We start from the raw sequence: 12,129 nt of genomic DNA, 5'->3' as shown, positions 1-12,129 counted from the left end.
GTGCCAGTAAGAGGTGGGAATGAAGATGATTATGGTGAACTGTAAAAACACCCAGCCCGGTAGTCAGGAAACCTGCCTGTCTGCCTTTCTCTGCCACTGTTGTGCTGTGTAAGACTCGGATGGTTGGAACCAGAGCCCCAGTGACTTGAGATGGGAAAATTGCCCTAAAAACCTTCGGGTCTTCCACAGCTCAGTAGGCTGATCTTGATCTCAGAGAGCCCTCTGCTGGTTGGTACATGAAGGTGCAGGCTCAGGAAGACTGGGAAAGAGGGGGCCTGTTCTGGAAAACGGGGCTGTCTGGAGAGAGGCTCCCCCATCCAGGGGGAGAGCAAGTTGTGTTGAAGGGAGATTCCCAGGCTGGGTGCAGACTTGACTGTGGGCCTCACGCCTATGAAGTTCTACCTGCGGGAGCTCAAACCCTTCTCCTCTGTGGGCCTGGGGATAAGGCACATCAGGAATGAAGATACAGTGGATCTGCGCTTCCCAAAGTGGACCCTGGACAGTCATTTAAAAAATCTGAATGTTTATGTGTTTTCATGTATTCTAGAAAACAAATACCGACTTTCAAATCCTTTAGTTTATCCATATATCATTTTGGGGTGAATACAAATGTTTTTTCAAATCAGAACGCACTGAAAGAAAATTATTGAGTAAACAGTGGCACAGGTGGTATTCTATTAGGGCAAAAATCATAAAAGTGGTCAGCAAAACAACAGAAGTCTGGGCAACACCGGACTAGCCTGTTTGTGATTTCCTGCACAGCTCTGATAAATTAATCTGATCTATATACTATCTAGTATTACTTCCTAGCATAGGTTACCATTTATTGTTTATGCTTCTAAAAGTAGGAACGCCAATTCATACCTGCCCGGGGCCACGTTGCTCTGTGGCAGAGGGGTTTGGAGCCCAGCCTATCTGGCCTCAGAGCCACAATGTGCGGTGGTGCCTCCCACGATGTGTCTTCTCTGCCCACCCCACTGGGACCGCGGCGGCAGGGACTGGGCTTTCCAGTCTCAGTGTCACTGCAGGGCCTACGTGGACCACAGTAGCCCGGGACCAGCTGGGCCTCCGGGCAGGCCGTGGAGAAGCAGCCCAGCCATAGACTGGCTCTGGGCACCGGGAGGGCTGGCTCCCCCAGGCCTGTGCTAGAAAGTCTCCTCTCGCCGACCAGTTCTGTGAGGTGCAGAGAGTGTTGGCCGGGGGTCAGCAGCCCTCCAGTCTCGTCCTGGGCCTTTCCCCGACCTGCTGACTGGTGGACTTGTTCCCTCACTGAAGGCAGTTGTGTTGGAATTGGAGGCGTTTTTCCCAAGTGTTCGGGGCCCTGCTGCCAGAGGTTTTGATTTTGTTTGGGTTGGGGGCTCACAAATTTACATTTTAGCCATTTCGCTAGGTTTGGGAATCACGGTGCTCGATGACCTCTGGGGTCCCTCCTAGCCCCCAAATTCCATGAACCTCAGCTCAGAAGGGCCCGTAGACCCTTGACCCTTCCCCTGACCCAGCCCCAAACAGGATAAGTGACACAGAAAAATAACAGTAAAAAAGATACTTTATTGTTAAAAAACAACAAATGACCAATGTAAACCAGTCATCCCGTCACACACACCATCACGCACAGCTATGAACCAGTCACGCAAATACACCCCCACACAGTTCCCTCTCACTATCAGCAGCAACCCGGTGGGTGAGAGTCTCTGTTGCTCTTCCTTTTGACTTTTGTCTCCAGAAACAACACGCATGAAAAGGCAGTGGACCGGAGAAAGGGATTGGCAGGGGAGAGAGTGGCACGGCCACCCCGGTCACTGCCGCTCCTGGCTACATACACTCTACACGTGCCCACACTGACCCTCCATGCATAGGGTTGAGTCACTGCAGGTAACACTTCAATTGGCAGGCATCTGAGCTGGCAGGGAGAGGCAGGGAAAGGCAGAGCATCCGGCTCCGTGCCTCCCCACTGCCCTGATGCCCTGAGTGGGAGTTCTGAGTTCCTTGTGTCTAGGGAAGGAAAATCCCTTTGGCAACTCATCCAGACAGCAAGGTTGAAAAGTGCCTAAGAATTTTAAAAACGAAGAATTATGTCCTTCTTGCCTTTGGCCCAAAGTGCTTGAGAAACTTGGGGTGAAGAACCCAGAGTTCCATGAGGTCTGAATTCCTTAACAAAGAAGGCGCAGGGCTGCACGAATCCTGACCGGCCCTGGCTGGAGGAAGGTCATGGGACTTGACAGAGGCAGAGCAAGTTCCTTGCAATCTGGATTCGAGTGGGACCCCAGGAGACTGAGCCAAGCGACGCTCCTCGGGAACCCTTGTCGCCCTCATTCACATCGTGCCCCAGGCCTAGCACAGTACCCGACACGGAGCAGATGCTGGAGTAATGTATGAATGAGGCAGGGTGCATGGCCGGCTTGGTCCCTGCTTGCGTACTGCTTACCTCTCAGCCCCTAGAGAGGGGCCTGGGCCCCGTCTTTGTGGCGTGTCAGGCACGGACCTGCCTCTGCCTCCAGAATGGGGCTGTGAGTAGGTGTAAGGGTGCACCCTGGCAGAGCGGACTCAGTAGTTCAGGCCCTGCCTCCCTGGGGACTGAGAGGTGGCAGGCAGCCAGACAGACTGCCTCTTGTCCATCCCAGGAATCAGTGTGTCCTGTTTCTCCAGGGTCAACTGCTCTGCGCAGCCCCTTGCTGCGGGGGGGCCCTGGTGCTATTTCTGGAGCTCTTCCCTCAGCTTCCCTCCATCCTCAGGGGCTAGCCGGGGGTCTGGGAGAGCACGTTTCAAGGCATGGCGGCCTGGACTGGGGGCTTCCCTCCCCTTTTCCAGCCACGCTCATCTCACTCGTACAAGACGGAAGGAAGATGCCAAGTCCATGGCCTCTCACCTGCCTCCCTCTGAGGACAGCTAGAACATGACCTCCTCACAGCTCCCATAATCACTCTCCACCATGTCAGAGCCCTCATAGTGGGGGGGAGCCTGGGGCTGGCCCCGCCCTGTGGGATGCCCACCCCCAACCTCACAGTCGGCATAAGAGGGCCCAGCCCGGCTGAGGCGCATACTTACCCCTTTGTAGCCCCCCTCTGCCAGGCAGGGCCCTCCCCCTCCCTGCCGGAACTGTGAGTGGTAGTAGCTGATGGCCGTGTACTCATTGAGACAGGGGGCCAGCAGGTGTTCCCGGGGACTGGGGGGCCGTGGGGGCATCAGATCTTCCAGGTTCTGGTTGCTGTAACGGGGTGGGAGAGGTGCCCGCTTGTTTTCCAGCTCCAGTGGGAAGGGGAAGCCCCCATAGAGGCCAGTGGGGTCTGGCATCACGGGTGGGGTCTGGTGGCGGTGAGGCGATGGTGGCAGAGGGCCAGGGGTCACTTCAGAGTGGGGGTAGTCCCAGCGTTCCTTCCTGGAGAAAGTAGGGGGCCAGACCGTAGCTCCAGCTGGGCACACTGAAAGAAAATGGAAAGTTAGGGTGAGCTCTGAGTTTCCCTGGTAAAGGTTTCCGCAGGCCTTAAAGGTACTATACATGATTCAGCATGTGGTAGAAATGGGCAAAAGAGTGGGGGGGGGGGGCGCGGGGCGGGTAATGTGGCTTTCTACGTCGTGTTGTCTCTGGCAGCTTAGGTTGATATCTAGAATTCAATACGGCCGACTTCACGGCCAAAGGTTTAACCCAAAGCCAGCTCCTCTTGCAAATATGTGCCGATGATCCAAGAGTCAGTGAATAAGGGAAGAATATGGACAACTCCACACGGCCCACACCCCGCTGCTGGGGCCAGAGACTCCATCCCAGCTCCTACCGGTAACTTACATCTCCTTGACTGAAGGAAACAGACACACGGTTTGGGGGGTGTGATGGCATCTATCACAGAGCATGATTAAATAAGATATGGCTTGGAAGATTGGAGACCAGGCATCCTTGGTCCTTGCTCTGTCCTTGCTACTAAATAGTTGGGTGAGTTAGAACAAGTTACTGTGTTTTTCTGAGCCCCAAATTACCCTATCAGCAAAAAGTTTATGAAAATACCTGTTTCGACTATTGGTGAATAAACCAGAAAATATACAGCACTTTACGAATTCACCTCCTAGTGAGCCAAAAGTGAGAGGTCCCTCCTGTAAGTCAGCCAGGTCTGGCCCAAGGCTGCTGTACCTCCAGACTGGATGGCCAGAAGTTGGGACTACTGCTCTTTCCTTTTTCAAGAAAAGCCTAGGGGCGCCTGGGTGGCGCAGTCGGTTAAGCGTCCGACTTCAGCCAGGTCACGATCTCGCGGTCTGGGAGTTCGAGCCCCGCGTCGGGCTCTGGGCTGATGGCTTAGAGCCTGGAGCCTGTTTCCGACTCTGTGTCTCCCTCTCTCTCTGCCCCTCCCCCATTCATGCTCTGTCTCTCTCTGTCCCAAAAATAAATAAACGTTGAAAAAAAAAATTTAAAAAAAAAAAAAAAAAAAAAGAAAAGCCTAAAGGTACAGAAGCCCCGCCCCCCCTTCACCCCCAGGATCCCATTCACCCCTATCCAGGGTCTACAGGCTTCTGCCATAGATATCAATCCTCTGGAATGAATTGAAATGTGGATGAGGGGATCATGGTGCAATGGAATGAGCCACAGAGTCTGAGGCCAGAGACCTGGCATCTGGTCCAGCCCACTGTGACCTTGAACACATCCCTTCATATCCCATCCCAAAGGGATAGACTGGATGGTGGCGTCACGTAATGGAGCGTTCAAGTCTACGACTGTATTCCATCAATACCAGAGGCTAAGGGCCTCTGGCTATACTGACCCATCTCCTCGCCTGACCATGTCCTCTTTATGATGGACTCATTGTCAGAGTGGGAAGGGACTGCAGCTGGTGGGAGTCTGGGAGGCACACTGCAGACCACTGGCCGTTGCTTAGAGCTGGGTCCAAAAGTGACAAGTTCATTTGGACCTGAGGTCTTGCTGGGCTCCAGTTGGTTCAGGTTGTTGCAGGAGCTGGCGCTCAGGGGGTTGAGCTCGATGGCAGGCATAGTTTGGGTGTCTACACCAACACTCCTGGCCAGGAGGTCTGGGTCCTCCATGGCCACGGGCTTGTGGGACTTGCAACGGCGGCAGTAGAAGAGGAGCCCAACTGTGCTTAAAACGATAAACAGTAGGGCCGCTATGATGATTAGAATCTCCTGCTGTCCCCAGTCCCCCCTTGTGATCTCAGGGGTGACTAGGCAGTGACCTTCGGAGCAGCCCCTTGCTTCCATTTCACACCTGCAGAGACAGAGAAGTAGTCGGGGGGTTGAGTCACTACACTTCCCTTTCCGTGTCCCCTCTCACAAAGATTTATGGACTCCTACACTCAAGCCCACCTTCTCCGATTTTCAACCAAAAAAAAAAAAAAAAAAAAGAAAAGGGTTGGTAATGGTCACACGTATCAAGTTTAGAACTTTCCACCCTCCACCAGTAGGGTGTGGGAGTCAGTTACATGTTCATTCATGACCTAGATTTGGAATCTAGGCTCTAGGCCCATCCATTATTTCCCACTCATGAGATCTAGGTTTTGGATATACTCTCCATCATTAAGGTGAGACTTCCAATCGTATACTGTGGTCGAGGCAACCAACATACCCAGCTGTCCTCAGCAATAATGTCAGAGTCCCAGCTACAAGTCAGCAGTCACCCAGCCATGGCAACAGGGTGCCAGTGTTACCCACTGTTCTTCAGGAGGTCACAGAAACCCAACGTGACCCTGCACAGACCTTACATTGGACAACTTGTTCAGAGAGAGTACTTGGAATTGTATGACGTCTCTGATCACCGTCAGCTTGGCATTTCATGGAGCAAGGCTCATAGGAGGGAGGCTTCTGTGGTCAGTTTTGTCCACTTTTGAGGGATATTGGGAAAGGCTTCCTCCAACCTGCTTGAGTCCCAGTGTCTAAAACTTCACCACCAACAGTTTGTCCTTTGGGGTTAGACATTGTCCTCCCCAGTTCCTCTTGTAAAATGCAGACCCCACTTTCAGGCAGGAAGTACCCAAGTACCCTGTGGCACATGTACTGCAGAGAGGTGCGCTGTGAGGCCAGAAATGCCAGGTGCTGAGAGAAAGGACTTGGGTCATAAACACGTGGAGGGATTTGGACCAGCCCTTTCCTTCTCTGGGCCTCAGTTTCCCATCTGTAAAGTGAGTGGGTGAACTACATCAGTGGCTATCTTAGGCACACACTGACAGCAAGGGGATCCCTTGGAAGCTTGTTCTAATTAGAATCCCAGGCCTCACTCCTTGGATATTCTGATATAGTAGGCCCAGAAATCTGTATTTTCCACAAGTATCCCTGATGATTTTTTAAAGGCTCCCAAGCTGGGGAGCCATAAACCTAGATAATTGCCAGGCCTCTTTACCTCTAGGATTCTAGGGATCTGAGGATTCTTGGACTCCCCCAGGCCAACATAATACAAGGCACAGGTAGCTTACAGTGGGGTTCGAGACCCACAACAGTGCATCATTGTCCTAGTGGACAATGGGGAGTCATTTGTCTAGAGGAGTCATTGTCCCCGGGCCACTTTCTGAGAAGTCGCAGTCCAGAGCAAGAGAGTAAGAACTTTAGCCATGTTCAGACTTCGGCAAAGATTAGAAAAGCCTGAGGAGCTGATTAGAAGTATAGATTCGTGAACCCCCACCTAGTGAGTCTGATGCAGTGGGTTCAGAATAAGGCTTGAGAAATCTTAATAAGAACTCTCCTCTGAGTGCTCTGATGCAGGTGGTTGGAGGGAGAAGCCTCACCCATGGAAAAGACCAAGAAGCCAGGTCGCTGGAGCACTCCACTCCTGGTCTCCCATTGGCTTCTCCGGAGGTCAGAGTGCAGACGTCATTCATTCCCTCATGGGGCCAAACCCAGGGTGAGGAGCCAATGGCAGGTGGCCTCCGCTATGCTTACCTGTCTCCCATGTAAGGGTGAGGGCAGTTACAGGAGGCTCCTTCAGGGGAGGGGATGCAAGTGCTACCTTCCAGGCACGGTGTCACAGTGCAGTTTTCCCTTCTTTGTTCACAGTGCCTCCCAGAGAACTGTGGGGGACACCTGCAGACATACCCTGGGAGGGAGGGAGGAGAGGGGGGACAGTCAGGCAGCTGCAGGCTGAGAGGCCCTCCGGGACAGAGGGGAGGCCTCGGCATGTTTGCAGACCCACGTGTTCACGTTTAGTTATTGAATGCCTCTTTCTGTGACGAGCACCGTGTGCTGCCCTGCTGGGCAAGAAGACATGATTCCCTGCCCTCACACAACTTATAGTCTTCGGAGGACCGGCATCTGAAGAATAGGGGTGGATATCCTTCTCATCGTCCCCGACAACGCTTATTCAGTGCTGGTCACCGTTCTAAGAATCTTCAAGTGTTAGCCCATTTGAGCCTCATAACAACTCTGAAGCTGGTTATGTCATCCTCAACAGGTACAGGTTGATGGCGGGTGAGGAAATGAGGCACAGAGAACATATGACGCTTGTTCGCGCTCACACAGGAGGTAAATGGCAAATTTGGGACTCCGACCTATTGAACCAGTTGTGTAGAATATTGGTATATTAGTCATCACCATTGAACAACAGAGCTTAGGGAGCCAAGGGACAGTGGGAGCTGCAGGGCCAGGGAGGTGGGAGGGGCCAGAGCACCGCCAAGAGCCTGATGCAGGAATTAGGAGTTAGGACTCCATCTTAACAGCAAGGGGAAGCCACTGCAAGGTTCCAAGCAGGAAACGGATGCACTCAGACCTGCTTTGTATAAAGATCCCTCTGGAGCTCTGCTGGAAAACGCAGGTGGGGGCAGAGAAATGAGAGAGCAGGAGGCAGCTGGCACAAGGGTGAAAGATAACGGCTGCCTGGTAGTGCGGCTAGACAGGAGGGCTGGCCTCCTTCGATATTTCGCAGATGGAAACGACAGTCCTATCACCCGAGCAAACATGAGAAAACGGGAGGATGTCGAGTGTTGACAGAGATATAGGAGCCTCATGCCCTGCTGGCGAAAGTGCGGGCTGTGTGGCCACGCTGAAGAGCGATTTGGCCCTATTGAGTCAAAATGATGATCTGCATTCTCTGGGCATGCGAATCCCATCCCTGGGCGTGATGTGTGTGCGCGTGTTGGAGGAAGTTCTCCTGCAGGTTCCCAAGAAGATACGTGTGAGGATATTCATGCAGCATTGTTGATGGAGATGGGATGTTGAAGGCACCAGGGTGCTCGCCGCTAGCTGAGTGGAGAGAGAATGAGGGCGCGTGGGCATGCTGGGGTACTGTGGCAATGGACACGAACTGTGGCAGCGTGGATGGACCAGTGTAAAAGGTTACGTATCACTTACATAATCAGAAATTCAAGCATGTGCAAAACCAATAATGTACAGTTTGCAAGAACTCATTTAAAAACTTTAAATCCTTGCCTATGGGCTTGGGGAAGGGGAAAGGCAGCTGAGTGTAGATTAAAAGGCAATAAAAAAGAGAAACTTGGTACCGACCAATGTTAACCCTTCGGTGTATGATGAACTCAACCTGTGGCACCAGAGGTCCCTGTTCGTGCCTGTCTCATCCAAACAAGTCAGTCCTTGTTGAGGAAGAACAAAGACTCCTGCCTCCCCGTGGTGTAAACCTAGCAGATCCCAACCCGTTACTCAAGAGATAGTAAGGGGAGGAGAGAGACGTTTGGAATCAGAGGGCAGGAGTGCTCTACTGGGATCTACACCCCAAACATGCCTCTCTCCCCTGACAGCCATGTGCCTTTCACCAATCTGGGTATCCCTTACACAACCCAGCAGTTTCCTGTGCTGTAAAGTGGAGCCATTGGTGACTTTGTTCCAACGCCCTCTCTCCCTCATGGCGCTGTGCTGAAGGAACATACTTTGTAAACTCTTCAGTGATATATGATTGCTAGGTCAACAGGCTAGGGTCTTCTGAAGAGCCTCCTGGGATAAGCCTTGGAGTCATTTCCAGCCCTTACCTGCCCCACGGGTCTGTGAGCACCTTCCGCCATTGAGACATGGGTTTTGGCTGCAGTCATCACTGTGCACGCAGCACTGGGTGAGGGCCTGCCTTTCCAGCAAGCCTGATGCCTTCTTGCCATGGACCAGCAGCTCCAGTGCCTCTCCGTTGACCACAACTGCATCCAGGCAGCCTTCGAAGCCCTGGGACACATTTGGGGAAGAACTCAAGAGAACAAGGCCACCCAGAAAGAGGTCCCCTTCAGGCCTGAGACCCCGGCAGTTCTTTGGGAGCATGAGGGAGGTGTCGCTGGATCTGTCAACCAAGAGGCGAAGGGAAGTGTCTGTCTCCTCCACCACAACGGAGTGCCACTCTTGGTCATTCACATGGAGCCAGGAGGAAAGATTGCCATAGAAACCACCTGGGCAACGGTATTCCAGCTGGAGCACTCCATCCACCAGCTGCAAAGAAAGCCCAGATGCCATCAGCAAAGCCAAGAAGTCCTTGGAAGAGCACTGCTAACAAGCTGCCCGGGCAAAGAATGTCGGTTGTGTCTTCATGGGTCAGGGAGGTAGCGTTTGGTGACTTTTAAGGCTGTTTTAGACATTGTCTTTGTGGAGTATAAAAGCCCTCAAAGTACTCTTCTGTCTATGGTCTCATTTGGCCCTTACCACACTCCATGGATGATCTGGGTAGGGATGGCATCTCCTTTCACAGATGAGGAAACTGAGGCCCAGAGATACCTTGCTGGCTGAGACCGTGTCTTTTGGATTCTTCTTTGCAGGCCTTTGTAGTACATTCCTCAACATTGGCCTTCAGGGACACCAAAAACCTCCCTCACCGCCCCCCCCCCCTTCTTCAACAGTTCCACTGTAATCAAAGTAGGTCTCTAAGACCTTTCAAGAGGATCCACAGAGAGAGACCATTTTTATAATAATCCTAAGACATTATTTGCCTTTTCTCCTCTCATTCTCTCACGAATGTACGGTGGAGACTTCCAGACATGTGCTACCACAACTGATGAACACAGAGGTACATCTAAAAATCCAGCTGCCTACTGTTGAGCCATACATGTGTAAGAGAGATATGCAAAATGTAAAACAATACCACTCTCTTCTTTTTTCTTAATTTTGGAAATGTAATTATTATTCACAAAAATATGGTATTTGTGTTAACATGTAATAAGTTTCTTGTTATTTTTATTTTTTTTAAGTTTATTTATTTTTCAGAGAGAGGGCAGGGGAGGGGCAGAGAGAGGGAGACAGAGAATCCCAAGCAGGCTCCACAGTGTTAGCACAGAGCCTGATGTGAGGCTTGAACTCACGAACAGTGAGATCATGACCTGAGCTGAAACTGAGAGTCAGACGCTTAACTGACTAAGCCACCCAGGCGCCCCTCTTTTTAAATGAATTAATAAATAAAGATTTTAACATTTCTCAGTTTTAATTTCTAATACTGAAAATAGTGATAGCTGTAACCCACATAAACAAAACTTCCCTAGGATCTTCAATTATTTTTAAGAGTGTGAAAAGTCCTGAAATCAAGAAATCTGAGAAAACACTAGGTTAAATCATTTTAGTTTACCTCAGCCCAAGAAATAGGACTACTGTGGCCAAGAGATAGAACTTCTGCTTACTCGGCTGTGTAGAGCTTTTTCTGGGTGAAATTTGAAAATCCAATCCAGTGTTTTATAAAAGTAGCTACTTGTTTGTACCCCACTTTCCCAATTTTTGCCCTGCTTGAATACTACCTATACCGTTATATACTTAAAAAGGAAACTTACTACAGAATGTAGACTCAAAACATTGTCCTTAAATCACTCCTTTCACTTGGTTAGGACCACAAATCTACTGGTCCCATCATCTTTCCATTGTCTCTCAACCTCTGTAAGGGCCTCACTTGGCTCCTTATCCAGTTTAAATTCCATAGCCAAGTTCCTGTCCTCTCTTTCTTGGTAGAAGTCACTTGTCAAACCCACAAATCTGGTAAAGTCCAACCGTCCCCCAACTGTATGTGAGCATCATGGAGGTAAACATGGCTGGAGAAAAACATTCAGGCTTGCTTATTGACCTCTCTTTAATTTCATGACCGTGAGTCTCAAATGAGCCCTTCATGGTGCCTAATTATGGTGCTATCTTCCATAGTCGGTTTACTCTCCCAGATGACTATTCTCACGACTTCTCCCTCCTGAGACTTCTGATTCTCCCCTCCCCATCCTTGCTCTTAGCAACCAGGTCGGGACTTATCGGCACTCTTACCATCACATCTCCCCACCTTGGTGGAGGCCAGTCTCTCCATTCATGCACTAGATCACAACCCCCTTACCTCCTCAAGGGTGAGTTTCCATCAACTTTCTTTTTTTCTACATCACAAATTGTTCATTCCCTACTGTACCATTCCAGTCATCACAAAAATGCTGTTATTGCTCTGATCTTAAAAAAAAAAATGTCTTGAACCCACTTCTCCCATGAGATATCACTTTCTTTGCTCCCTCTTTGTAGCAAAATTCCACCCACCATCCACCATGATACAGAAACCACTGGTTTCAGGGTATTCAGTGACCTCTGTGTTGTCAAATCCAATGATTAATATCACTTCCCATCTCATTTAACCTCTCAGAGCAGCACATTACCAGCTGGTCCCTCCTTCCTTCATGATACGTGTTCTTCATTCAACTTCCTGGATACGATACTCTTGGTTTCCCCCCCACATCACTGGCTGCACCTTTTCAGTCTCCTTTGTTGGATCCTCCTCTTCCCCCAGGCCTCTCGATGTTGAAGTGTCACAAGGATGAATCCTTGGTCTAATCTTTTTTCCAATCTACACTCCTTGGTGATCTCACTCAGTTTCATGGCTTTCGATACTAAGTATATGCCGAATGCTCCCAGATCTTCATCTCTACCCCAGACCTTTCTCACAGACACTATACTTGTTTATCCAGCTCCACTTAGAAGTTCAATAGGCATCTCAGACTTACACCTCCAAATCTGAGCTATCAATCTTCCCCAAACCTGTTCTACCCATAGCCTTCCCAGGGTCTGTTGGCAGCCACTCCATTCCTTCTAGTTACTCAGGCTGAAACTTACTCCTTGCTTTCTCTCCCAGCCCTCATTCAATTCGTCAGGAAATCCTGTTGGCTTTACCTTCAAAAATCTACCCGATTCTGAACCCTTCCTCCCACTGCACTGTCATTACCCTGATCTAGACCACCACCATCTCTCACCTGAATTATTGCAATAGGCTCT

At 50.5% G+C, this 12,129-nt stretch overlaps 1 protein-coding gene across 1 annotated transcript in view; it reads right to left on the bottom strand.

The window, feature by feature from the left end:
• Positions 1-1,528: 1,528 nt before the first annotated feature.
• Positions 1,529-12,129, bottom strand: part of FAT2 (FAT atypical cadherin 2) — an 84,310-nt gene continuing 73,709 nt past the window's right edge. The window contains exons 21-24 of the mRNA XM_043599381.1: positions 8,904-9,345; positions 6,868-7,021; positions 4,746-5,203; positions 1,529-3,419 (exon numbers count right to left, since the gene is read on the bottom strand). Coding sequence (XP_043455316.1) covers positions 2,887-3,419; positions 4,746-5,203; positions 6,868-7,021; positions 8,904-9,345 — 1,587 coding nt within the window. The 3' untranslated portion in view covers positions 1,529-2,886. The remainder of the gene's footprint in view (positions 3,420-4,745; positions 5,204-6,867; positions 7,022-8,903; positions 9,346-12,129) is intronic.

This window comes from Prionailurus bengalensis, chromosome A1 (genome assembly GCF_016509475.1).
Source record: "Prionailurus bengalensis isolate Pbe53 chromosome A1, Fcat_Pben_1.1_paternal_pri, whole genome shotgun sequence".
Classification (NCBI taxonomy): Eukaryota; Metazoa; Chordata; class Mammalia; order Carnivora; family Felidae; genus Prionailurus; species Prionailurus bengalensis.
The sequence above is the reverse complement of the archived record's forward strand: the minus strand, read 5'-3'. Positions and strand labels throughout refer to the sequence as shown.